General features: G+C 39.7%; 1 protein-coding gene across 1 annotated transcript in view; it reads left to right on the forward strand.

Annotated features, from left to right (window-relative positions):
* The window catches only part of LOC144975777 (uncharacterized), a 34,872-nt gene that overhangs the window by 3,807 nt on the left and 3,565 nt on the right, over positions 1-27,500 (forward strand). The window contains exons 3-9 of the mRNA XM_078919963.1: positions 4,124-5,084; positions 14,830-15,064; positions 15,909-16,026; positions 21,117-21,290; positions 24,210-24,292; positions 25,109-25,226; positions 26,479-26,553. Coding sequence (XP_078776089.1) covers positions 4,163-5,084; positions 14,830-15,064; positions 15,909-16,026; positions 21,117-21,290; positions 24,210-24,292; positions 25,109-25,226; positions 26,479-26,553 — 1,725 coding nt within the window. The 5' untranslated portion in view covers positions 4,124-4,162. The remainder of the gene's footprint in view (positions 1-4,123; positions 5,085-14,829; positions 15,065-15,908; positions 16,027-21,116; positions 21,291-24,209; positions 24,293-25,108; positions 25,227-26,478; positions 26,554-27,500) is intronic.

Below are 27,500 nucleotides of genomic sequence, written 5' to 3' on the forward strand. Positions count from 1 at the left end.
GAAACGGTTTTGTAGAATCATAATATCATCTACTTTCACCTGATGCTGAGCGTCTGTCATAGTGCGCCATGTGGTCTACTGGTATGACACTCGTTTTCGGATCGGAAGGTCCTGAGTTCGGGCCTCACTCGGCGTATAGTTGAGTCCTTTGAAAAGGCTCTTTACTCACATTTTATCACCGTACTCAGGTGTAAAATGAGTACCTGGCCGTCAACAGCGTTGTCTCTGTCGAAAAAATGTAATATCGCCTAACAGGCGTCATGTCTCGTTCTACATGTTACGTGTTGCTGTTCGTCAGAGACCCTTTGTAAAGCGCTTTGAGCACGTTTAGTGGATATTGCTCTATATAAAAGCCCAAGTTAAAAAAAAAAAAGTTAGTTAATGAATCAAAGGATAGCATAACTATTTTACTAACGAAAGAGTGATAGTGGAGACTTCAGATGGGAAAAATACAGACAATGGACCTTTCGGGTACAAACCCTTCATCAACACAACAATAAACGAATGATCGTGGAAAGCAAATGAAATAAAATTCAGCAGATAACCTGTTTCATGATTAGTTCTCACTGAATTATATCAATCAATCAGACTATAGATAGTTCGAAGTTGACGTCACTCAGGTCTTTGTTACTGTTTTTTGCCACCCGCGTTTATGAGTAATGCTCACTAAACTGTATTGACCAGACTATAAACGTTCATGGACACACACAGTTTTGTGTGTTGGTCCGTTATACTTCCAGATGGCAATGTTGTGAGCTTCTTAGCCAAGCGCATACTATCTATAAGCGTTTAAGGTTACACGCAGTTTTGTGCGTTGGTGCGTTATATTCTGCTGTCGGATGTTATGAGTATTTTACCTAAACGCATAGCATCAAACACCTTTAAACACATATAGATTCTTTGATATGATACATGAACATAGTGAGAAGGGTATTATTGACTTTGTATTATAAACGTAACACCTGATATTAAACCAGTTACCTCCCCTATTTTGTAAAGAAAAGTATCTAAAAAATTTGGGCCAGAAAACTGGTCCTTGAAATATCAATCGATATAAATAACCCTTATCTTGGAAAAATTCTCTCAAACCTAGGACTTCGCGAGATGTTTATTCTGTCCCAGGTTTAAGACTTTATTGCCAATTTGAGAGTCATTTAAATCTATTGATATTTGAAGGACGAGTTTTCAGGCCAAATTTTTTTTTTCCAGACTATTGTAGTTAATGTCAACAAAAGAGATTCTTTTCAAATATTGTGTTCGATACTTTCATTCAATCCTCTTTGTGTACTTGGTGACTGAACTTCTGTGTTGATTTTTCACAAACAAACAAAAAAATTGGATCTGTTTGGTTGAGAACAGTAAACTTGGTGGGTTTGTTTGGGTTTGTGTGTGGGGTTTTTTTTTGTTTGTTTGTTTTTTTGTTTTGTTTTGTTTTTTTTTTTGGGGGGGGGGGGCGTTGTTGCCCAACACGTGTTTCAAACAGATTGAGCACGCAAAATATATTGACCGTGTTAACCCTCTCCTTACTAACTACAGGAAAATCGTCACATTCGTTACGATACAACCAACATTTTACTAATTCAAATTTCTCTTGTACATCATAACATTTCAAGAAAATGAACAGTGTGTTGTAGAGCATTTTTTGCTAAATACATTTTTTATTGCAAGAACATAATATTCCTAATATGTCTGAGTGATAAAAAAGCAATTTTTGAGTTAGTTGAATGTGAAGTTTTGGGGAATATCCTGAAAATTGCTGGATAAGAGAGAGTTATAAGCGTTTTACACAGCATCTCTATCAACAGCAACACATACGACGTATGGCGAGAAATGTTACCATATAGGTAATAATATTTAAATATTACATTGTTTTCCCCGACCGAGACAACGCTGTTAACGACCGTGTACTTATTTGACACCTGAGTAAAGTGAGAGTAATTCGACTAAAGAGCAATTTTCAAGGACTCAACTATGCGTCGCTCAGAGCCAAACACAAGAATCAATAAAGAAATCATTATTCGCCTCCAACCCCATCCCCTCATCTCAACCCTCCGTGGAGTCTCATATTCATCATGTTTTATTGACAAAGGGAAACCCGAAACGTCCACGTTGACTGTCTTCGTAAATCGAATTGTGGCTTACATTCTCTTATATTGTTGTTACGTAACAGGGGTGGGAGAGGGGAGGAGGTGAAGTTGGGGGGGGGGGGGGGGGGGAAGCCAGAGGAGAGAGAGAGAGAGAGAGAGAGAGAGAGAGAGAGAGGGGGGTGGGGGGGGGGGGGGGGGGCGGTGGCAGTGAAAGGTTTCCTTTACCGACTGGGCCACTAAATATGATTTAAGGTTAGACAACCAATGGCGGTGAATAAATACCCCAAAGAAATATAATTTGGATTATTTCCCTTGCTGGCGTAATTTTTATCATTAAATAATGATATTATTATGTGATCCATTCCATTAATCAAGCTATGTGGAGGAGTAAACCTAGAGTCATAAATACATAAATAAAGAAATAAATGAATAAATAAATAAATAAATAAATAAAAATAAATAAATAAATAAATAAATAAATAAATAAATAAATATAATAAATAAATAAATAAATAAGTTTATTTTATGTTTTTTTTTTAAGGAAGAAAAACAAAAGTAATCAAAAAAAAAAAAAAAAACAACCAAAAAAAAAAAGACGATAAAAAATCCAACAACAAACAAACAAAAACAAAAACATTTTTAAAAAAGGGGAACCCCCCCCCCCCCCCCCCCCCCCCCCCAAAAAAAAATAATTTTTTTTTAAATTAAAAAAAAAACAAAAAAAAAAACCCCACATAAATCCAAGTCTTCAATGGTCAGCATACGCGTTTGATATTTTAGTCTTTAAAATTCCAAGAAACTTCTGGTAACATAATTGTGAATTCAAGCGATGTTGAGTGTAGTTAGAGACTGGACGGCTGACAATTATTGCAGGAAAAGTCTGTGGTCACTCTTGTGCCTGGCATTTTATACACATTATTCCCGACCGACTCAGGTGTGCAGGTTAATTGGCTAGCCAATGGCCAGTGCGAATACAGGAACGACCAGAAGGACGCATAGTAAACTATACGTACAGATGGGGGGGGGGGTAAATAATAATAATAATAATAATAATAATAATAATAATAATAATAATAATAATAATAATAATAATAATAATAATAATAATAATAATAATAATAATAATAATAATAATAATAATAATAATAATAATAATAGTAATAATAATAATAATAATAATAATAATAATAATAATAAAATAATAATCATCATCATCATCATCATCATCATCATCATCATCATCATCATCATCATCATCATCATCATCATCATCATCACCATCATCATTCATGGCATTTATATCGCGCATTTTCATCAATGCTCAATACACGTTACACATAAATATACAAAATTTACATATATAAAACGTATTCCACAACGATATCAATAGCAGCAGTGTATGTAATATCGTATCGATACCTTGAAAATGTCAAGGTAAAAAGGTAGCGGTGTGTCTTTTTTACGAAACCCGCCGAAACCTGCCGAAACCCGCCAAAATCCGACGAATCCCGACAAAGTTATGGGAAGTAGATAGCAGTGGGGAGTGTATCTGGAACTCAGGGAAGTGTACACCATTGGGTAGTGAACCTGGGACTGGGTTTCGGCGAGTTTCGTAAAAAAGAATTAGTGCTTTTTTACGAAACTCGCCGAAAACCGGCGAGACCCGACAATATCCAGCAAAGTTATGGGAAGTAGACAACTATGGGGAGTGAACCCAAGACACAGGGAAGTGTACACCAGTCGGGAGTGTACCTGAGACTAAGGTTATCGGCGGGTTTGGTAAAAAAGACACACCCAAAAGGTAGTGCTTTAATAATGATTTTAAAATATCAATAAATGTTGCTTCTCTTACCCTTATGGGCAGGCCATTCCACGAAGGGGCCCCAGTGTGGGTACAGGGTGATGGTGAAAGTTGCAGAGATCAGCACCGACTCTCCATGAAAGGGGGTCCTGATATGCAGTAGGACACTTACATTATATTATGTTTAAATTCTGTAATCCGTAACCTTCAATCGTTGTGTTTCGCATTTCCACAGATTACAACCTAACCAACAGCAGTCGGCAATATTATCATTATGGAGACTTTACACCTGCCCTCCAATCACCCCGGTAGAATAGGCCAACTCGATGGAGACAAACAGTCTCTCATCTTCAACAGAAACGAGAACAAATACACCTCATCTATTTTGTCAGCCACAACCTTTTCCTCGAGTGACATCCCCACAAACAAAGCCGCATCATCAGCAGGCACCAGAAGACGAAGTTCCAACATCTTCGCAACCAACAACAACAACAACAACAACAACAACAACAACAACAACAACAACATCAACAACAACAATAATAACAGCTCCTTCAGGACCAGCAGACGACGGCCTAGAATAGACAGCTTGTCCTCCCATTCCTCCAGCAGCCGCCCTTCTATCACCCTGACAATCAATAATTACGAGGACTACGACGATGCAGCTCAGTCGCATCAAATTCAACAAGAAAGGAACAATGTTCTGATGCCTCTTCCAGTCATGAGCCCTTCCGAAAACGGTGCGTTCAAATTCAACAAAAGACGGTTGTCCCATAGAGGTTCTGTCTCACTCAGCAGACAGTATAGTCTAAGTCTTCCTAACGACAGCAGCAACAACAACAACAACATCAAGGACAACAACATCCTAAGCCAGAGACACAGATCTAACTTATCCGATCGCCGGAAATCAGACGCAAGGGGCAGGAAATTGGACACCAGGGCTCGAAACTTTCGCCATCGACACGGAAGTGTTAATCTAGGTCATGTGCTGTCACGTGATGATGACGTAGACGATGACGTCAGCGATTCGGAGTCAATGGTGTGCAATCTCGTGTCTGACTATCTTGAGGAGGTTGCGGAGTCTGACCTGAGTAAGGATATGCTGTGTAGGACTCAGACCTGGTTCTCTGGGTCAAACCTCATGTATTACAAGCCTCTCGTTTTGGAAACATTTGAGGAGGTTTTCACGGGACAAGGTAACAAAAATTACATCTGTAGATAGAAAATTTGTGTGGCTATGTGGACTAGTGGTGTGACACTCGCTTTCGGATCGGAAGGTCCTGGGTTCGAGCCTCGTGCTCGGCGCATAGTTGAGTTCTTGGAAAAGGCTCTTTACTCACATTCTCTCACCGTATTCAGGTGTAAAATGAGTACCTGGCCGTTAACAGCAGTGTCTTTGTCAGAAAAATTGTAATATCGCCTTACAGGCGGCATGTCTCGTCCTACATGTTAAATGTTTCTATTGACCAGGGACCCCTTGTAAAGCGCTTTGAACACATTTAGTGGATATTGCGATATATAAAGCTCAATTTTTTATTTTAAAGAAAATACTAAACCAAAACCGGTCTTAGTTTCATATTTAAATATAATTCTATATAATAATAATGCAATATATTACACTATTTGAGAACTCGCAATATTAGCGGGAAAATAAGGTTATTACAAACAGGCATTCATCTGTTTTAATTATACAACTATTTCATGGAAATTAACGTAGATCGAGACTAAACTTTAGAGCCACCAACGATAAAATCGGTCCAGTAATAAAGTATATAGATAACCCCATATTAATCTGACAACAGGGTGGACACCTGGCGATTCTCGAGCCAATGTCAACTTAAGGACAAAGCATTGTACCCCAGCAGATATTTCTATATAACCATTCGAGTCATCGAGTGATATATATATATATATATATATATATATATATATATATATATATAATATATAAATAAAATGTAAATTAGGTCACTCACTTATATGTGGCCAAGACATATGTTTCTGTGGCTTTCGTCCACGTCGTCAGTTGGCATAATCTCTCTCTCTCTCTCTCTCTCTCTATATATATATATATATATATATATATATATATATATATATATATAGTAATGGACCTGGAAATCAAGAGGACAAAACAAATGGCGTATCGGCACTTCACCTTCATCATAAGACAAAATAATAACAAAGATGAAATGTACGTAAAGTTGTTTGTTTTGTTTTGTTTTTTGACATTACTTTTCTCATAGCCAACACCGTACTGACTATTTATCTGTGTTCTATACCAAGAGTATAATCACCGGCGGAAGATCTTCCACAACGTCATCAACGGACACTTTCCACCAATACAAATATTGGTCCAGCACTTCACAGGGCATTTGTTTCGTGTATTTATTGTCTTAATTGTTCTATTATTGCCAAAAACACAAATTAATACGCCACAGACACAGCGCTATTTCTTCAAAGCCTTTGTTTGCCCGATCTCTCTCGATACGATAATGTTTTTACCCCGTACTCTGAAAAGACACATATTTAAAAATTTGGCCAGAAAGGTTGTCCTCCTTCAAATATATGTGACCCCTCGTCTCAAAACGGTATTAAGTCGGGATGATTAAGATGCTGAAAATGGGATTTATAGCCAGAAATATTAGACTTAAGTTGAGTTTATATGCTTTATAGAGGAGAAGGAATATCATATTTTACTGTGCTAAATACCAACGTTTAATATTTTTGACCAGTTAGACTATAATTTAACTTTTTAGCACTTGGTCCATCCCGACATAATACCGTTTTGAGACGAGGGGTCACATATATCGAATTAAATGATCTTCATCTTGGCAAAAAAAAAAAAAATAATAATCCAAAAAAACTCTGTCAAACCTGGGATTCCTTGAAGACTTTTAGAAGTCCCAGGTTAGAGAGCTTTTGCCGAGGAGGGGGTCATTTGAATAGATTGATATTTGAAGGACGTGTTTTCTGACCGATTTACTTCTCTTTCCCATGGATCAAATACTCTGTGGTCTTTTTAGAGTAGGGGAGTTAACTGGCGACCTGGAATGTAACGATTACATGATAAGAAGATTAGCCTCACAAAGACGGGACGGTACGGAACCGGGCCGATGTCCGGGACGTAACCGGGCCGATGTCATGCATGAGACAATATTGGTCTGTCCAAATCTCCCTTTTAACCGTTAATGGTCACATGATCGGACATCATTGCGTCACTCTTTGTTTGGTGTAAAATGGACGATTTCATGTCATAGGTAGGAAGGGGGAGACGGAGCGAAATGGCGTTTTCCGATATCGGCCTGTTAGAGTTATAATACAATGGGATTATGGAAGAAACGAAATTGACGTCATTCAGGTCTTTGTTATTATTTTTAGACAGCCATTTTAATGGTTCGTTCTCACGAAATTATATCAATCAGACTATTTTGATGCTATAGGTTTAGCTGAAATACTCACAACATCCGCCAGCCGGATAGAATGTATCAACACGCAAAACTATATATGTAACCTTAAACGTTTATTGTCCGATTGATCAAATTGAAATTTAGTGAGAACTAATCATTAAAATGGCTGTCTAACACAATAAGAAAGAGCTGAATGGCGTCAATTTTATCTCTTCTATAAACGTTAAAGGCAACATCAAGTTTTAATAAAGAAAAGTGAGTGGAACAGGCACTTATGTTGATAATAACAGAAAGTGAAGCGAGTAGAAAAGTGCCAGAAGACAATAGAGAATAAAAAATAAAAATAAGCATGGGGGGGGGGGGGGGCGCGCAAAAATTCTTTTAAAAAAATAGACAAGGGGAGGTTGTGTCTGATACTGTAGAGTAAGAAGATTCAGGTTCTTATTCTGTAAATAAGACACGGTATCAAACAGGCACTCTGGTACATTCTGACTTGACGTCAGCCGCATTCCACCTATACTGCCGTGCTCTGGAAAAACACATATTTAGAAATTTGGCCAGAAAACTCGTCCTTCAAATATCGATCGATTTAAATGACCCTCGTCTTTGCATTAAAAAAAACTTTCAAACCTGGGACTTCGTGACGAAGTCAAAGGTTTGAAAGCGAGGACGAGAGACGCATGCGCATGACCAACATGACGTTCTCTCTCTAATAACTTTTCCGCCGGTGACGTCACAGACTATGGGTGACGTCCAATCAAGGGACGCTACTCTTCCGCTAATCTCATTCCCTTTCCATGTATACCATTATGTGGTGAGATAATGCCCCACTCCTTGTTCTAATCAAGTGTAAAATGACATTAAGTAACAACTATCGCAGTGTTCATTTGGGGCTGTGCTAAAACTATGTCAGTCAGGCGCGTAACGAGAACAGACAACACTTGACTCACTCCACTCTCCACAAAACTATCTTTCACCCTCCCTCCCCCCCCCACCTCCCCCTCCTACCCCCCCCCCTCCAAAAAATAAGCAAACCCCCCCCCCCCCAAAAAAAAAACAACAAAAAACCCCTCAAAAGATAACAAACTAACAAAGAAAAAAGATATTACCCCCCCCCCCCCCCCCAACCCCCTTTACATGAAATAAAAAACAGAACAAAAAAAAAATAAAATCAACAACAAAATAGGGGTTTTGGATTGTCATTTGTGACCCAACGCCTCAATACGGTATTATGTCGGGATGGACCAGATGCTAAAAGTCAAGTGATAGTTAAAATGGTCAAAAATATGAAACGTTGGTATTTAGCACAGTAAAATATGATATTCCTTCTCCTCTATAAAGCATAATAAACTCATGATATCTCTTGCTACAAATTCCATTTTCAGCATCTTAATCATCCCGACTTAATACCGTTTTGAGACGAGGGGTCACATTTATGATTATGACATTGAGTGGTTTATTCACCGAGACATCATAAGTCTCGTAAAAATTTCGCCTACAGCATGAAAATTCATAATATTATGCATAATCGCCATATATACGAGTAGATAAGACATTGTGAACTAAGCACCGTAATGAATCTCAAAAAAAATAAAAATAATAATAATTAATTAATATTTGAAAATAGACTTTAAGTATAAATGAATGGAAAAAAGGTGATTAGTTTTATGAGCCTTGTAAAGATCTTATCTGTTATCAATTAATTAATTCTTTGTTACCATTCACCAGTTTTAGTCCATTGGAAATATCAATCAAAAGTCAGAAAAATACTTGCTTTCTAAAACAACAGGGAATTCATTCAACTAAGCACTTGCTGTGTTTGTTTCCGCTTGTTTTCACACAGGGTTTTCCAACCACCCAATCCCCACACCCTCCCCGCCATATATGTATATATATATATATATATATATATATATATATATATATATATATATTATATATATATATATATATATATATTATAATTATATTAACATTGTCCAATTTACAGTCTTGGCTGTATATATATATATATATATATATATATATATATATATATATATATATATATGTGACCCTTCGCCTCAAAACGGTATTTAGTCGGGTTGGTTAAGATGTTGAAAATTGAATTTATAGCCAGAAATATCAGATTTGTGTTGAGTTTGTATGTTGTATTGAGGAGAACGGATACCATATTTTAGGATGCGACTGCCAACAATTTATATTGCTGACCAGTTTCACATTAAATTCCGCTTTTAAGCATCTGGTTCGTTCCGACATAATACCGTTTTGAGACGATGGGTCACACACACACACACAGAAACACACACACACACACACACACACACACACACATATACAGAAATCCTCTTCAAAGCCAAGACTGTAAATTGGACAATGAGAGAAAACGATAAACACAAAGACAATATTGATATAACACATTACTGGACTAAGCACGGCTACGACAATTCCCCCCTACCCCTCCCCTCTCTCAACCCCCCCCCCCTTTCCCTGCCCCTTCCTCCCCTCTCCTCTCTCCTTCCACCCGTCTTAACCCACAATGCACGGAGTTTCTATCTATCTATATCCAGCTATCTATCGGTGCAATCATTTCCAATTGGATTGTATTGGAATGGAATGGAATGGATTGGATACAGAACGTTTCCACCGACCAATATCTTTGATTAAAAGTTTATTGTAAATTATCATTCAATGTCAACTGACCTTTTCGAGGGATTTGTGTGTATATAATATGTGTGTGTTTAGTATAAACGTAGAGAAGGGTAGGGGCTGCCTGTAGCCTGGGATTGTGAAAATACTAATGAAAGAGTGAAAATGGAGAGGCTTCGGATGGAATACAGACAATGAACGTTTCGGGGACAAACCCTTCGTCAGCACAACAATAAACAAATTAAAGTGGAAAAGAAATAAAATAAAATACAATATAACTTGTATCGTCTGTACTCAATGGTGGTTGAACATTGAGTACAGACGATATAAGTTATATTGCATTTTAGTGTATATGTTTTCCATGTTAATTTGTTTATTGTTGAGCTGACGAAGGGTTTGTACCCAAAACGTCCATTGTCTGTATTGTTACCATCCGAAGCCTCTCCATTTTTACTCTTTCGTTAGTATTTAGTATAAACGGTAGTGTGTGTGTTGTTATTTTATATTTCGTCAGTAATAGTCACATTTCTAAACGCCGGTAATCGTGAATTAAATATTTGGTGTATTTTTTACTTATGGTTACATCATTAATTTTGTCGATGTCAATTTTATGTCAATTGGATTCAGTAGTCTGATGTCACGCCGCCCGGCAACGGCGGCCATCTTGGTTCTAAACAAAGAAAATCATTACTTTTTATTCTTCAAGCTGGCTAGAATTTTTCATATGTCTTGTGACCAGAATGTGTAAAAGTCAAAACATGATCAAGTTTATGGTTTTTTTCTCTCTGGATACGCTTTTTTCCTCGCCGGAGAAATATTTCATACGGGCGTCCGCCATTCTTCCGATAGTTTAGAACCAGTGTTGCTAAGTTACCATGCGTCATTAGGAAGGAAGTGACGTTACGACTATTGAATCCTATTTCGTCTGAATCACAAGAACTATTTCTTTCTGAGCGGATTGATTGGTTAATTCCTACCTTGGGTGTATTTTTCCTTCAGTTCTCCAAGATATCGTGAAATGAATTTTGGGACTAGTTATAAACTGTGTGGATTTGATTGGCTTCTAGAATTTCAAAGACTGTATTTAAATTAGAGAGTTATTTCTCCTAAGATTTATATTGAGCAGCTTCTAATGGTGCTCACACTACTATGTTATGACGATCAACCCAATCAGTAAATTCCGTACCGCACTCGTGCACGTCGCAAACCCACCGGAATCTTCCCCACAACACACCGTTCAACTAGACGCTCTGCGGTTTCGGGCTCGGGTACACACGTAGGACAGGTGGAAAGTCTAAAAATAGATAATTACCGTACTAAAGGAAAACAAGTGTTTAGAATTTCGACCAGAAAACTCGTCCTTCAAATATCGATTCAAAAAATCATCGTCTTGTCAAACATTCTAAAACCTGGCATTTCTCTTAAGGCTTCCTTGAATCCCAGGTTTGAGAGTTTTTGACGAGATGAGGGTCGCTTTAATTGGTCTATATTTGAAGGACTAGTTTTCTGACCAAAATCTAAAGATGTATTTTGTTTTGTTTTGTTTTGTTTTCCAGACTACCACAGATAATCTCATGACGTCATTTTCTAGAAGCCTTTTGTATCCCAGAATCGTTAAATCCAACACGAATATCGCCATGGCTCATTAACGTTTAACGACCCAGTCGATAAAACCCACAATGCATCATTCATTAATGCAATGGCGCCAAGTATCGTTTTCTAAAAATAGACCATTGACCGCCAACTCATTTTGCACACGCTACGAATCTAGTCTTCAGACGTTTACATGTTTTACTCACGCAATGCCCATTTGTTTTTATTTTGTTTTACAATCTACTTTGTCTTCTCTCACACATATAGATAGAACGAAGTTGACGTCATTCAGGTCTTTGTTATTGCTTTTTGCCATCCGCGTTTATGAGTAATTCTCATTAAACTGTTTGAACAAGACTATAAACGTTCAAGGTTACACATAGTTTTGTGTGTCGGTCCGTTATACTTCCGGATGGCAATGTTATGAGCTTCTTCGCCGAGCGCACACACTATATATATATATATATATATATATATATATATATATATATATATATATATATATATATATATATCCCATAACATTTAAACATCCTTTTTTTTCGGAGAATCGATTATTGATCGAAATCAATCAAGGACACAGCCGAGTCCCGCTTCCCGAAACCTCCTTACAATCTACATATAGATGCTATGCGCGTGGCTAAGAAACTCACAACATTGCTATCCGGTGTTATAACGGACCAACACAGAAAGCTGTGTGTAACCATGAACTTTTATGGTCTGGTTTATACAGTTTAATGATAATTACTCATAGACATGGATGGCAAAACAAAAAATAACAAAACAAAAACAAAGAGAAACAAAACAATAACAAAGTCCTGCGTGACGTCAACTTCGTTCTATCTATATATAGAACGAAGTTGACGATAGTTTAGAACCAGTTATTATGCGTCATTACGAGGGAAGAGACGTCACGTCTGTTGGACACTATTACAAACATCTCTTGTCTTGATTAAACAGTTACCTGACGTACATACTCTTGTAAGAAACCTATTTAAAAATTTGGTCAGTAAACTCTCCCTTCAAATATCGATTGATTTAAATGACCCTCATCTTGGAAAAAATTCTCAAATCTTGGACTTTAATCTCGCGAGATCCCAGGTTTGAGAGTGTTTGCCAAGATGGGGTCATTTTAATCGATTGATAATATTGGAAGGACGAATTTTCTGGCCTAATTTTTAAATACGAGTCTTTACAGAGTACAACAGTCGACTGGTTAAACACGTAACGAAAAAAACAAAACAAAAAACAAACAAACAAACAAAGGAAAAAAAACAATAAAAAAACAAAAGAAAAAACAAAAACAAAGCTTTAAAGAAATAATAAATAGATAAAAACGTTAACAACAACAACAACAACAACAAAAACAACAACATATAATTATGGTTTGTGGTGTGGCACTCGCCTTCGGATCGGAAGGTCCTGGGTTCGAGTCCCGCTCTAAGTGGCGCATAGTTGAGTCCTTGAAAAAAGCTCTTTACTTACATTTTATCACTGTACTTAGGTGTAAAATGAGTACCTGGCCGTTAACATCATTGTATCTGTCGGTGGGAAAATGTACTATCGCGGAAAAGGTGTCATGTCTCGTCCAAAATTTTAAGTATCACGCACTGTTGACCAGGGACTACTTGTAAAGTGCTTTGAATGGATATAACGCTGTATAAATACTCTAGATTTTAATAATTAGATGACATCAAGATTTATGGTGGCTTGATTGTGTGTGTAGTTTGGGGGGGGGGGGGGGGGGGGGGGGATTTGTGGTTTGAAAGATCCGGTTAAGGCTGAATTCTAAGAAAGATAACACAGATTGGTTGGTTTGGAGTTGGAGACCTGCTATCGTGTAGGCTTGATTGTTGTTGTTGTTGTTGTTGTTGGTGTTGGTGGTGGTGGTGGTAGTGGTGGTGGTAGTGTTGTTGTTGTTGTTGGTGGTGGTGGTGTTGTTGTTGTTGTTGGTGGTGGTGGTCGTGGTGGGAGTGTTGTTGTTGGTGGTGGTCGTGGTGGGAGTGTTGTTGTTGTTGTTGGTGGTGGTCGTGGTGGGAGTGTTGTTGTTGTTGTTGGTGGTGGTCGTGGTGGTGGTGGTGGTGGTGGTGGTGTTGTTGTTGTTGTTGGTGGTGGTCGTGGTGAGAGTGCTGTTGTTGTTGTTGTTGGTGGTGGTCTTGGTGGGAGTGTTGTTGTTGTTGGTGGTAGTGGTGGTGGTGGTGGTGGTGTTGTTGTTGTTGGTGGTGGTGGTGGTGGTGTTGGTGTTGTTGTTGGTGTTGTTGTTGTTGTTGGTTGTGGTAATGTTGTTGTTGTTGTCAAGACTATTTTTTTGGTTTACTTGTGTTACTTGTTTTTGTTGCAATATCCCAGAGTGTTTCATGTCCATCGTTCAGACAAACATCAGTATAGAGTTCCAAGTGTCTCACATTTTCCCTCTATTTAAGTTTGAATCGATAGATTTAACCTAACAACGGTATTCTATATATTTCACGAGGACACATGCAAATTAATCCCGTTATCTATCTTGCGGTAAAATGTTTTAAAAAAATATTTTTAAGAAAATAAAAATCAAACAAAACAAACAATAAAAAACAGACAAACAAAATAATAAAAAACAATAAAACATTTTTACAATTACCAATCGGAATTTACAGTCTGAATATTTTCTTTCTCTTTTTTATTCACTTATTTACTTAATTATTTATACATTCATTTATTGTTTCTGTTTTGGTTTGTTTCTTTTTTTGACATCTGTAGCATTTTGATTGCTATGCAACAACCAAAAAAGGTATTGAAAGTGCCCGAATCAATCGTATTCACTATGACCCTTGTCACTTTATTTTACTACATTCTGCTTACACGCGTATCCCCCCCCCCCCACCCCCCCCCCCCCCCCCCAAAAAAAAAAAAAAAAAAAAAAAAAAAAACCAAAAAAACAAAAAAACAAACCCTTATCTCCGGACAATTTGAATTTATTCATTACATTGAATTCATCTTTATAACAGTTTTAACTTTCTAAAATAAAATGGAACTGGGAACATCGTCCATGACATCTGATGATGTTTTCTTGAATCGAGATGGTAGGCCTAAATCAACAGACAAATTTCAATGTTGATGACAATGTATTGACATGTACAGTGTGTGTGTGAAACGTCATAATAAACAACGTGTAACACGCCGTGTTTAGTGTGTAACACGTCACTCTGTTGTTTTGTTGAATTGTGTCTGGTTTTTTTTTTAAGTGCAACACTTACGTCATTCGCTATGGCTAGTTTTAAATCCATTGTCTCTGCCATCAACACAACAAAAGGAAGCAGACGAAACAGCGAGGAGAAGCGGAACACCGCCCCAGACATTTTCGCAGCCGCCTTCGCAGCCGGGAATGGCGGGAGAAGATCGTCTGGTAAAGGATGGGGGATGCTGGCTTCCGGGATGGCCGATAACTCTGGTGGGGAATCTAAAAATAGCTCTTGGAATCGATTGTCCTTCTCGAGGGATCAAGAGTCGAAGCCTGGGGGAGACAGAAGGCTCAGTCTCTCTATAAAGTAAGTGTTGTTATTTTTTCTTCATTCATTTATATCGACGTGTATATATTTGCAGGTCTGATAACGGAATGCAATTAGTTATGGACTTGATTTAGCATTGCTGTTGTTTGTAATGGACTGCATAATGCATTGGTTTGAGGATATTTCCATTAGAACACTCTATGAGCCTATAACAACTTTGTTTTTTATACGTTAGACATTTAATAAGATTCAATAGTGTGATGTCACGTCCGCCCAGCAACGAGCAGCTTGGTTCTAAACAAAGAAAATCGGTACTTTTTATTCTTCATGCTGGCTAGAACTTTTTCATATGTCATGTGATCAGAATGTATAAAAGTCAAAATATGATCAGATTTATAAAGCTTTTCTCCTCTGGATACAATTTTCTGCTCGTCGGCGAAGTATTTCATAAGGGCGTCCGACATTGTTACGATAGTTTAAAACCAGTTAATAAGTTAATATACATCACGAGGAAAGGGACGTCATGACTGTTTAAGCCTATTAAATAGCGCGTGGCTCAGCGGTACAGTCTTTGCTTCGTTCCCCAAATGTACCGATTTCGAATACCCGCTGCGTTGTGTGGCATGACCTTGAGCACGTCACCTCGCCCTAGCTCAGTTTGCGGCACTGCACTGCAGATGACGCCCGAGTTACTCCAGTCTTCCCTTGAAATGTACCCTAAAGACAAATGTCCCCTATGGGATAAATAAAGGGACTGTTATTTATTCTATTTTTATTATTGAAATAATCGTCAACCCAAATACACAAATGCCCCCCCCCCCCCCCAACCCCCAAAAAAAAAATATTTTAAAAATCACCCCAATCATCGGCCCTTTCCTTGCAGATCCACATCATCGACAGAAAAGCCACCAGAGAGAAGAGCGTCTTTCAAAAACACCCGGAAGTTCATTTACTCTTTGGCCAGAATGGCGGGAAAATCTGCCGCCAAATCATCATCAGAGGTTGGCATTGAATAAGGATTTGATTATTTTGTTGTTTGTTTATCTTTCGTTTTTGTGGTATTGTTTATATTTTCTTTTCTTGTTTTTATTTTTTTTTTTTTTTTTTTTTTTTTTTGCATTTGTTTGTTTTATTTTAAATTTTTTTATCGTTTTACCCCTGTAATATCTCCTTGTCTACAAGCCAGAAAGTTGGTCATTTTTGGCCCCTCTCTCTCTCTCTCTCTCTCTCACTCACTCTCACTCTCTCTCTCTCACTCTCCTCTCCCCTCTCTCACTCCCTCTCTCTCCCTCTCTCTCACTCTCTCTCTCATCTCTCTCTCTCTCTCACTCTCTCTCTCTCACTCCTCTCCTTTCTCTCCACTCTCTCTCTCTCCCCTCTCCTCTCTCCTCCTCTCTCTCTCTCTCTCTCACTCCTCGTCCTCTTCTCTCTCTCTCTCCTCTCTTTCTCTCACTCTCTCCTTCTCTCTCTCTCTCTCACTCCTCGTCCTTTCTCTCTCTCTCTCTTCTCATCTCTCCTTCTCTCTCTCTCTCCTCTCTCTCTCCCCTCTCCTCTCGTCCTTCTTCTCTCTCTCTCTCTCTCTCACTCTCGTCCTTCTCTCTCTCTCTCTCTCTCTCTCTCTCTCTCCTCTCTATCTCTCTCTCTTTCTCTCTCTCTCTCTCTCTCTCTCTCACTCCTCGTCCTTTCTCTCTCTCTCTATCTCATTCTCTCTCTCTCTCTCTCTCTCCTTTCTCTCTCTCTCTCTCTCTCCTCCCTCGTCCTTTCTCTACTCTCTCTTCTTCTCCTCATTCTTCTCTCCCCTCTTCTCTTAAACATATACACTCACACGCATACGCACATACACACCCCCACACACTCTCTATTCTCTCTTTTTCTCTCTCTCTCTCTCTCTCTCTCACTCCTCACCCTTTCAGTCTATCTCTCTCTCTCTCTCTCTCTCTCTCTCTCTCTCTCTCTCTCCATCTCACTCTCTCTTCTTTCTCCAATAACTCACAATTAACTTTTCCCCCGTGATCTTCGTCTTCTTTGATGACGAATTATTTTGGTTAGTGTCAGGCTTTTAATTAACGAAGGTGACGTTAAAATTCTTTTGCAAATGTCAGAGTTTCTTGTCTTTGTCATTCAGTCTTGGATATGATAAAATATAACATTGGATAAAAATATATATATAATAAAAAATGAGCTTTTATATAGCGCAATATTCATAATAATAATAATTGAGCTTTAATAGCGCATTATCCACTAAATGTGCTCAAAGCGCTTTACAAGGGGTCGCTGGCCAACAGCAGCATTTAACATTTAGGACGGGACAACGCCTGTTAGGCGATGTTACAATTTTTTCGGATAGAGTCAACGCTGTTAACGGCCTGGTTCTTCATTTTACACATGCGTACGGGGGGGGGGGGGGGGGGGGAGAATGCGAGTAAAGAGCCTTCTTCAAGGACTCAACTATGCGCCGAGCGAGGTTCGAACCCAGGACCTGCCGATCCGAAAGCGAGTGTCATACCACAAGACCACATAGTAGACGCAAGGTTTGTAAAACAAACCTCGATAATTGGCTTCTTGTCCAATACCGGCTTACTTATGTGTGTCCAAACCTTTGAAGTGGACACTCCAGTAGAGTGACCACTGGAGTGACTGGACAGACCCCATACAACTTGCTTGACCCATTGATTTCAAACACTTGGGTTGTTTTGGTTGATATTATGACGATATTACAAAGTATGGAATTGTGTATGAAGGATTTAGTGGGAAAGGTGAAAGGTGTCTTGTTCCTTTAGATGGTAGAGTAGCCAAAATTACGCGCGTGCATAACATGCAACACACACACACACACACACACACACAGAGAGAGAGAGAGAGAGAGAGAGAGAGAGAGAGAGAGAGAGGAGAGAGACACACACATAGAGAGATAGAGACACAGAGAGATAAATACACACACACACACACAGATTTGGGGGGGGGGGGGTGGAACACTGAGAGAGATAGAGACAGAGATAGATAGATACGCATAAACACACACACACAGACAGACACACACACAGATAGAGATACACACATATAGAGAGAGACAGAGAGAGTGAGAGAGAGGGAGAGAGAGAGAGAGAGGGAGAGAGATACAGAGAGAGAGACAGAGAGAGAGAGAGAGAGAGAGAGAGAGAGAGAGAGAGAGAGAGAGAGAGAGAGAGAGAGAGAGAAGGCACATCAATAAAGTTTACAAGCATAAAGAAGTATTTCAGAGCCACGAGGGCCATACAGCCGGAGTTTATCCCGGTTTCTATACCGTCATCATCATAGCTTGTCGCTCCAACACCAAATCCACTCCACAACATCTGGCGAGCAGACTCTCAGGTCATGGTCAGTGCAGCTGGGCCATTCCTGGCATTCGCTAAGGATGTTCTCCATCGTCTGCTCTGGGCATCCACATAATGTACCCAAGCGAGTCTCAGCCAGCCCCCACTTTTTTCATGCTTCCAGTTGTTCTCCCAAGACGTTGGTGTTGTGCGAGTTGTAGCAATCGGTATCCAGCGAGGGATTTCAGGGATGCGATGTGGACGCTTGCTACACGTCTCCTTCTCTACCGTGAAACGGACAATCCTAATTTCTTGCTACCCTGGGATAGAACGCTTGTCTATCGAAAGTCTCTTCCGCCAGATCTGACAGATCCAGCTACCCAATCACTGCTCGGTCGAGGGGGGGGGGGGGGGGGGGGGGGGGGGGGGCTCGTAACATTAATATTCATTAACAGGCTGTCTAAAATTTATAACGAAAAGAGCTGAGTGACGTCAACTTTGTTCCGTCTATAAATTGATTACACATAGTTATATTACACGGAATTGATGCGTCACTATTACACATGCACACGCACACACATACACACACATACACACATACATACAAACACATACACACCCTACACACATACGGACACACATACACACACAAACACACACATACACACATACATACACAACCCCCACACACACATACACACATACACACCCCACACACACATATATATATATACACATACACACACACACACACACGTACGGTCAAAGACCGGACCAATCACGAGTAACATTTACATAATATTGACCGACACAGACAGTAGCTAATTTATTCCTCCAGGAGAACACACAGACTTGAACTCTTCACTGTCGGAATCTGGAAAAACACGTATTTAACAATTTGACCAGAAAACTCGCCCTTCAAATATCGATCGATTTAAATGACCCTCATTTTGGTAAAAACTTTCAAACCTGGGACTTCGCGAGATCTTCATTCAGTCCCAGGAGAACGGATTTAACTGGTTGAAGTTAGACTGTGAAAAAAAACTTGAGCTTTTATATAGCGCAATATCCACTAAACGTGCTCAACGTACTTTACAAGGGGTCCCTGACCAACAGCAACACTTAACATGCAGGACGAGACATGACGCCTGTCAGGCGATATTACACTTTTTTCGGTCAGAGACAACGCTGTTAACGGCCAGGTACTCATTTTACACATGAGTATGGTGAGAGAATGTGAGTAAAGAGCCTTTTCCATGGACTCAACTATGCGCCGAGCGAGGCTTGAATCCAAAAACCTTCGATTCGAAAGCGAATGTCATACCACAAGACGACATAACCGCAAATATTTTAATATAACATTCAACAATAAAATGCATCACGTGATTTCGTGTGAATTTATAGACGGAAAGACAAGGACGTCACTCAGCTATTTACTATTGATTTTACACAGCCATTTTAGTTATTAGTTCTCACTAAATGTAATTCTATAAATTTGACTATAAACTTTGAAAGTTACACGTAGCTTTGTGCTTTGGTACGTTATATCTGGCTAACGGATGCTGTGAGTATTTCTTTTATATCAACACATAACATCAACATTTGATTTGGCTAGCGGATGTTGTGAGCATTTTACCTAAACGCATAACATCGATTGATCGAGCGGTAGAACAACGTCATCTCTCTCTCTCTCTCTCTCTCTCTCTCTCTCTCTCTCTCTCTCTCTCTCTCTCTCTCTCTCTCTTAAACATATACACTCACACGCATACGCACATACACACCCCCACACACTCTCTATTCTCTCTTTTTCTCTTACTTACATAATATAGATAGTTCGAAGATAATGTCACTCAGGTCTTTGTTATTGTTTTTTGCCATCCGCGTTTATGAGTAATGCTCACTGAACTGTATTAACCCGACTATAAACGTTCATGGTTACACAGAGTTTTGTGTGTTGGTCCGTTATACTTCCGGATGGCAATGTAATGAGCTTCTTAGCCAAGCGCATACTATCTATACCATCGATAACAATATTTCGCCACCATTGCCCCATTGTTTACATTCGGACAACTGTCCGAAAGGCGGGGTTACGTCCCGTTCCATAGATGTCTATTCTTTTCCCATCCACCAGTAGCGTAGCCTACATCAACTCATGGCCTGATACTAACTCCAAAAAAAATCGTTATAACAGAAGACAGAGATCTGGGGGTGGGGGGGGGGGGGGGGGGGGGAGAGAGAATTAATTGTGACTTGTAATTAATAGCTCGCTCAGCCATTTGTTTCCTTGAGCACTTCTGACAACAACTCATTTTTACTTTAGTTTGGTGATCGGCGTTTCTTCTTTGGTGACATCATATTTTGGTCAGTATCGGGCCTTTAGTTTGGGTCCCAATAGCTTAGTTGATAGAACACTCGCTGCACATGCGAAGGGACCAAGTCGAAATATTTTTCTGCTCCCCCCCCCCTCCCCGACCCCCCTCTTGTCTACCCAGCAGTGAATGGTAGCTGTGTCTCTTAGACCTGGCGGAAAGGACTTTACGATAGACTAGCGTCCTATCAAAAGGGTAGCAAGCAATTGCTATTGCTATTGCACGTTTCGCGCTATATAAACCGAGATAAACTCCCTCTCCACGGACCAAATGACTCTGAAGAACTAGTTATCAGGTCTTTCGTTCACGATGGCGACGACACTTGTGATTATTTCACCCAAACTGTCCAATGTGCAGATGAACCCATTCTGTAGTAAATCATGTCCACCCCGACTGACCACTGACCATTGTTGACTTTGCTTCCTCCAGGAATCTCCCAGGAAGGGTCAAGCTACCATGCTAGCCAGGAGTGCGGGGATCCGAATCATGTTGAGACGACAGCAGTTGCTTGGGGGAAACAGAATGGCTGCTCTGGGGTCGCTTCTGGCCGTCAGGAAAAGGTTGTCTTTGACGGATCATATGATTGTTCGTTTTGATGCCAAGGTGAGTTACAACGTAGCTTTAGTTAACGTATAGATACGAGGGCTCTTTCAGAAATAACCGAAAAATGCCCATTGCTCAGCAACCAGTGGAGATTTTTAAATTCTGTAAACGACATGATATTTCTTATTTCCTTACAAATATTCCCACAAATTATGAAGTGCATCATTTTGCACAATGAATTTCTAGACGATTTTAAAGATGGCGGCCCACCTTGAAACTTGGTCAAAGGAGGAAATCAGAGCTGTCATACGTTTTTTGAATGCCAAAAGTCTGAATCCTACCGAAATTCATAAAGAACTTCAGAGTGTATATTATGGTGAGCATGTTATAAGCCGTACACAAGTCTATCACTGGTGTCATTTGTTTGAAGCCGGCCATTCCGACTTGACAGACAGGGAAGGGAGAGGGCGTTCGATAACTGCGACGTCAGAAGACAATGTGAAGCGAGTTGATGAGCTTATTCGTCAAGACAGGAGGTTGAAACTTCATGAAATCGCAAGCAGTCTTAAAATTTCGGAAACTTCTGCCATAGAATTGTATTTGATGAACTTGGCTACAGAAAAGTCAGCGCAAGATGGGTTCCTAAGCAATTGACAGACAATCATAAAGAACAAAGATTGGACATCTGCAGGGAACTTTTGAGAAGAAGCAAGAGCTCATGCAGGGTTCACGGGCATACTGCCAACGCCGGCGGAGACTTTCTAGGGTACGATGTGACTTTTCTTGACAGCATAGTCACCGGTGATGAGACTTGGTTGCACCATTGCACCCCAGAAACAAAGCAAGATTCGATGACATGGAAACATCCATCCTCATCTGTCGCGAAGAAATTCAAAGTCATGCGGTCAGCAAAGAAAATAATGGGAACTATTTTCTGGGACAGTCGTGGTGTTATTCTGTTCGAAACCTTACAACCTGGAGAAACAATCAATGCTGCAGGGTACTGCCAAACTCTTGACAAGCTTAGGGAGGCCATTCGCAGAAAGCGCCCAGGGCAGTTGACCAACAGGGTCATTTTGCAACACGACAACGCTACACCCCACACAGCACGAGTGACGCAAGGTTGGCTAGAGAAATATGGATGGGAGATTTTGCCACACCCACCACACAGTCCAGACCTCGCACCATCTGATTATCACCTCTTTGGGCCACTGAAACGCGAGCTGGCAGGAAAGCGCTTTGATGTCGATGAAGAGCTTGTTGACCATGTGTGGAAATGGCTACAAAACCTTGACGGAAATTTCTTCCGAGAGGGTATCTATTCCATGGTGCGGCGTTGGCAGAAGTGTGTCGACAGACTTGGCTGTTACGTAGAGAAATGAAGGACGAGTCAAGGTATGAACACGTGCAAGAATTTTGTTGATAGCATAAAAAACGCGGATTTTACAGGCATTTTTCGGTTAATTATGAAAGAGCCCTCGTAGAATGAAGTTGACGTCACTCAGGTCTTTGTTATTGTTTTTAAATTTTTTTTTTATGGGGGGGGGGGGGGGTTGCCATCCACGTATATGAGTAATTGCCACTTAACTGTATTAACCAGACTATAGATAGTTCGAAGATGACGTCACTCAGGTCTTTGTTGTTGATTTTTGCCATCCGCGTTTATGAGTAATGCTCACTGAAATGTATTAACCTGACTATAAACGTTCATGGATACACACAGTTTTGTGTGTTGGTCCGTTATACTTCCGGATGGCAATGTTGTGAGCTTCTTAGGCAAGCGCATACCATATATAGATAGAATGAAGTTGACGTCACTCGGGTATTTGTTATTATTATTTGCCATCCACGTTTATGAGTAATTCTCGCTTAACTGTATTAACCAGACAATAAAAGTTCGTGGTTACAAAGAGTTTTGTGTGTTGGTCCGTTATACTTCCGGATGGCAAGGTTGCTAACCCAAGCGCATACTATCAATAGCCTGACCGTAGCCATCGTTAACTTAGAGCCTGACACTGACCAAAAATTGACGTCAAAAGACAAGTCTCTGGCCGCAAAAGAAAACAAATCGCGAGTTGTATTCAATAGTTCAACCAATGGAATCACTTGCTTCCTTGAGCTCTACTTACGACAACTCACTAGACGTTGCACAAACGTAAATAAATGACGTCAAACTGCCAGTCCTCGAGGGTTCTTGTGTCAGGTTATATGTTAACGATGTTGGAAGTGTAAAACTGGAAACAAACCTTGTGTAATTCATCTTCTGATGTCAGAGTGATGGTGTCTTATTTTCTTGTCTAAATGTATGCTGGTTGTCAATAGTCATCTATAAACTATACACCCTGTAACTGATATAGTTATGCCTCCTTAAGGTAACATATTCATTATTAACAACAAAGAATCAAGTGAGTAGAAAAGTGTCGGAAGACAATAGAGAATAAAAATCTTCGTGACGATGGGGGTTCGAACCCACAACCTTACTGGTACGACAACTCCACCTGTCCGAGGAAAGGGAAGCCCTACTGTCAGAGATATCCACCACTCACAAAAAAAAGGAAAAAAAGTGGTATCAAACTCTGTGCCTATCTTGAACCGCTGTCTCCCGACTTCTTGAGGTCACGGGTTCAACACACACAAACGCCACGAAGTTTTGTAAGGCAGTAGTTAAGCTTGATAGCCATAAAATTCTCACCACAAACATATAACATAGAAACGATTGAGACATTGAGTAAGCTCCGATATTTGGAGTAAATTTTAATTCAGAAAAACAAGTGAAGCAGGAACTTATGTTGATAACAACAAAGAATGAAGTGAGCAGAAAAGTGCCAGAAGACAATAGAGAATTAAAATCTCGTGGCGATGGAGGCTCGAACCCACGACCTTACTGGTATGGCCGGGGAGATGTAACGCTACTGTCAGAGCTATCCACCACTCCAAAGAAAACAAAAGTGGTCTCAAACTCATCTTATTTCATTTCAGATGGTGTGGAGAAAAGTCCGTCTTTGGGTTCGGATCCAATCCATGCTCAAACGGATGCACCAACAGATCATGGATAAAGTCACGTGAGTGTTTTCAGTAGAAGGAACGTAACTGACGTCACTTAGCTCCTTTGTTAATGCTTTTTTAGTCACCCGTTTTAATGATAAATTCTCATCTGTCTGTAAACTTTCAAAGTTACACATAGTTTGGTGTGTTAGTACGTTATATTCGAGTGACGGATGTTGTGAATACTTTGTCTAAACTAAGATAAGATATAGTTTATTGATACTGAATGGAAATTATCATAATCTTACAGTTTAAACGCATATCATCAGTAGATTTACACAAGAACGTTTCAAATCCCAGTTTGGCTGACCGTTACGGGGCATGCGCATGTAAAGCACTAAATGTATTCATAAGTCCTCGTTTAAAGTATAATAGGCTTCAACAGTCGTGATGTCACTTCCCTCGTAATAAAGAATAGTAACTCATTAACTGGTTCTAAACTATTGGAGCAATGGCGGACGACCTTATGACATACTTCTCCGACGAGCATAAAAGTGTATCCAGAGGAGAAAAAAACATTATAAATCTGATCATGTTTTGACTTTTATACATTCTGATCACATGACATGTGAAAACGTTCTAGCCAACATGAAGAATAAAAAGTACCGATATTCTTTGTTTAGAACCACGCTGCTCGTTGCTGTCGGACGTGACATCAGACTATTGAATATAATTCCTGTAACGTGTTTCTGTTAAAGCTTTTCTTAAACAGGCAAAGACTTTATGGACACCTTGTATTTTTCAGCATCATTATCACTCCAAGATAATTCCTTTCACATGAGTAATTGTCAAATTGTATTCTACAAAAGCACATGAACCTTGACCTTTTTCAGCCACGACCCGTCCAGCCCTTTGTACATGATACAACTGTCAGAAGAGAACAACTCCATAGGGATTGACAGGAATCATTACATGTTCTTTGACCCCACAGACTTCAAGGCCAACAGGCAGGTAAGTCAAAATGTCTTGCCATTTCTGTCCAATTTCAACAACTCCATTGGGGGTTAAAAGAAACCATTACTTGTTAAATCAAACAGGCCGGTAGGTCAAAAAGTCTTGCCATTTCTGGATATTTTGAACACCCCAATGGGCATCTGCAGGAATAACCACATGCTTTTTGACCCCATAGACATAAAAAAGGCAACAGGCCGGTTTGTCTGTAATTTGCGTCATGTTTATAAATCTTAAACCCTTCTATGGACATTGTCAGGAACTATTATTGCATGCTTATTGATACCATAGACCTCAAAGTCAACAGGCAGGTTCGATCAACACATTCAGGTAGGGAGTACCTCGGGGATTCGTCTTAGAACCCAGTCTGTATTCAATTCAAAATTCTATGGCAATTGAATTAATTTTAGTGCCAATTAAATATAATGCAAATTTCTTTTGTGAAGGTTATGCTTTTTTTAATGAAGGTAGTTGCTTTACTTTACACCTTTTTTGACTTATCATGCACTGATTGGAAATTCGGATGGCGAAGTGGCCGAGTGGTCAAAGCGTTGCATTATGACCTGGAAGGTCTTGGGTTCGAGCCCCGCTTCAGGCACTTTCGGTTTTTTTCTTGGGCAAGATTATAACCCCCCCCCTTCCCCCTTCCCCCTTCCCGCAATTTGCTCACTTGGACACCATGGGTGATTCCTGTTGACATCAGAAATCTTGTTTGATTGATGAAATATCTAAATTCCTTCATGGAATGCATTGGTGACGGGATCTCACTGTGACAACATGGGTGATTCCTGTTGACATCAGAAATCTTGTTTGATTGATGAAATATCTATATTCCTTCATGGAATGCCCAGGCGTATCTTACGACGTCATGGCAGAAGAGCGTTGTTTTAATTTTTTTTTTTTAATTGGTAATTGAAAAATGGATGCGTCACTACTACCTATCCTCAGTGTAGAATACTATAGATAGTATGCGCTTGGCTAAGAAGCTCATAACATTGCCATCCGGAAGTATAACAGACCAACACACAAAACTGTGTGTATCCATGAACGTTTATAGTCGGGTTAATACAGTTCAGTGAGCATTACTCATAAACGCGGATGGCAAAAAACAATAACAAAGACCTGAGTGCCGTCATCTTCGAATTATCTATTCCATGTGTCATTAATAAAACCGCCTGTTTGTAATCATATTATTCATTTCATCTCCATTGTCCTCTCACCCAATCATCTTCCAACCCCTGACCCCAATCAGATGAGGACATCCCAAGAAGTCAAACGCATCATGACCTTACCTCCAGACCAAAGAACTCCAGAGGAAATACACTGTGTAAGCAAAGCATCTTTTAGTTGTTTATCTCAATAGGGAATGAGATTAGCGGAAGAGTAGCGTCCCTTGATTGGACGTCACCCATAGTCTGTGACGTCACCGGCGGAAAAGTTATTAGAGAGAGAACGTCATGTTAGTTGTGCGCATGCGTCTCTCGTCCTCGCTTCCGGTGAAAGCGGCTTGAGACACTTCAAAACCAAATTGACGTTCTCTCTGTAAGGTGACGTCCAATCAAGGGACGCTACTCTTCCGCTAATCTCATTCCTTATAGGAATATTCCACTGTGTAAGGAAAGCATCTTTTTGTTGTTTATCTCAATAATAATATTCCGCCTTTAAATTGAGCATTAATAAATGCAGTAGCGTGGCATGCTTACTACAGCATGAGGTGGTGCCAGAATAAGAAGAAAATGACTTAAAACATGCTATATTTGTAAATACAAAAGAAAGAAGAAAAAATATTTAAGAAAATACTTACGTACTCAAAGAAGTAAGAGGTGGTATTTACTATTTCTCGGTTTTATCATTATTTTAAATGCTGTAATCGATTTTTAAAAGATGGATGCCGTTGCCAGGCACCAAATCAACCAATAGAGCCACGCCCTTGAATAAATGCATCGAACATCTTGCTCTCACAGGAAAGATAGAAGGTAAAAAGAGTAAAGGTAGACCAAGAAAAACATATTTGAATAGTTTGAACAGCTGGGTGACAAAGAAAGAGAAGAGTAATATTAGTTTTCTGAGGTTATCTGATCAGAGAGATGAATGGCGTATTATGATCACCGATGTCTGGCACAGACTTGGTACTTGAAGAGAGAAATATAGAGCAATATCCACTAAACGTGCTCAAAGCGCTTTACAAAGGGCCCCTAGCCAACAAGAGCATTTTAACATGTAGGACGAGACATGAGGCATGTTAGGTGATATTACAATTTTTTCCCAACAGCG

This window comes from Berghia stephanieae, chromosome 6 (assembly GCF_034508935.2).
Source record: "Berghia stephanieae isolate SIO BIC M18660-M18661 chromosome 6, UCSD_Bste_1.3, whole genome shotgun sequence".
Classification (NCBI taxonomy): domain Eukaryota; kingdom Metazoa; phylum Mollusca; class Gastropoda; order Nudibranchia; family Aeolidiidae; genus Berghia; species Berghia stephanieae.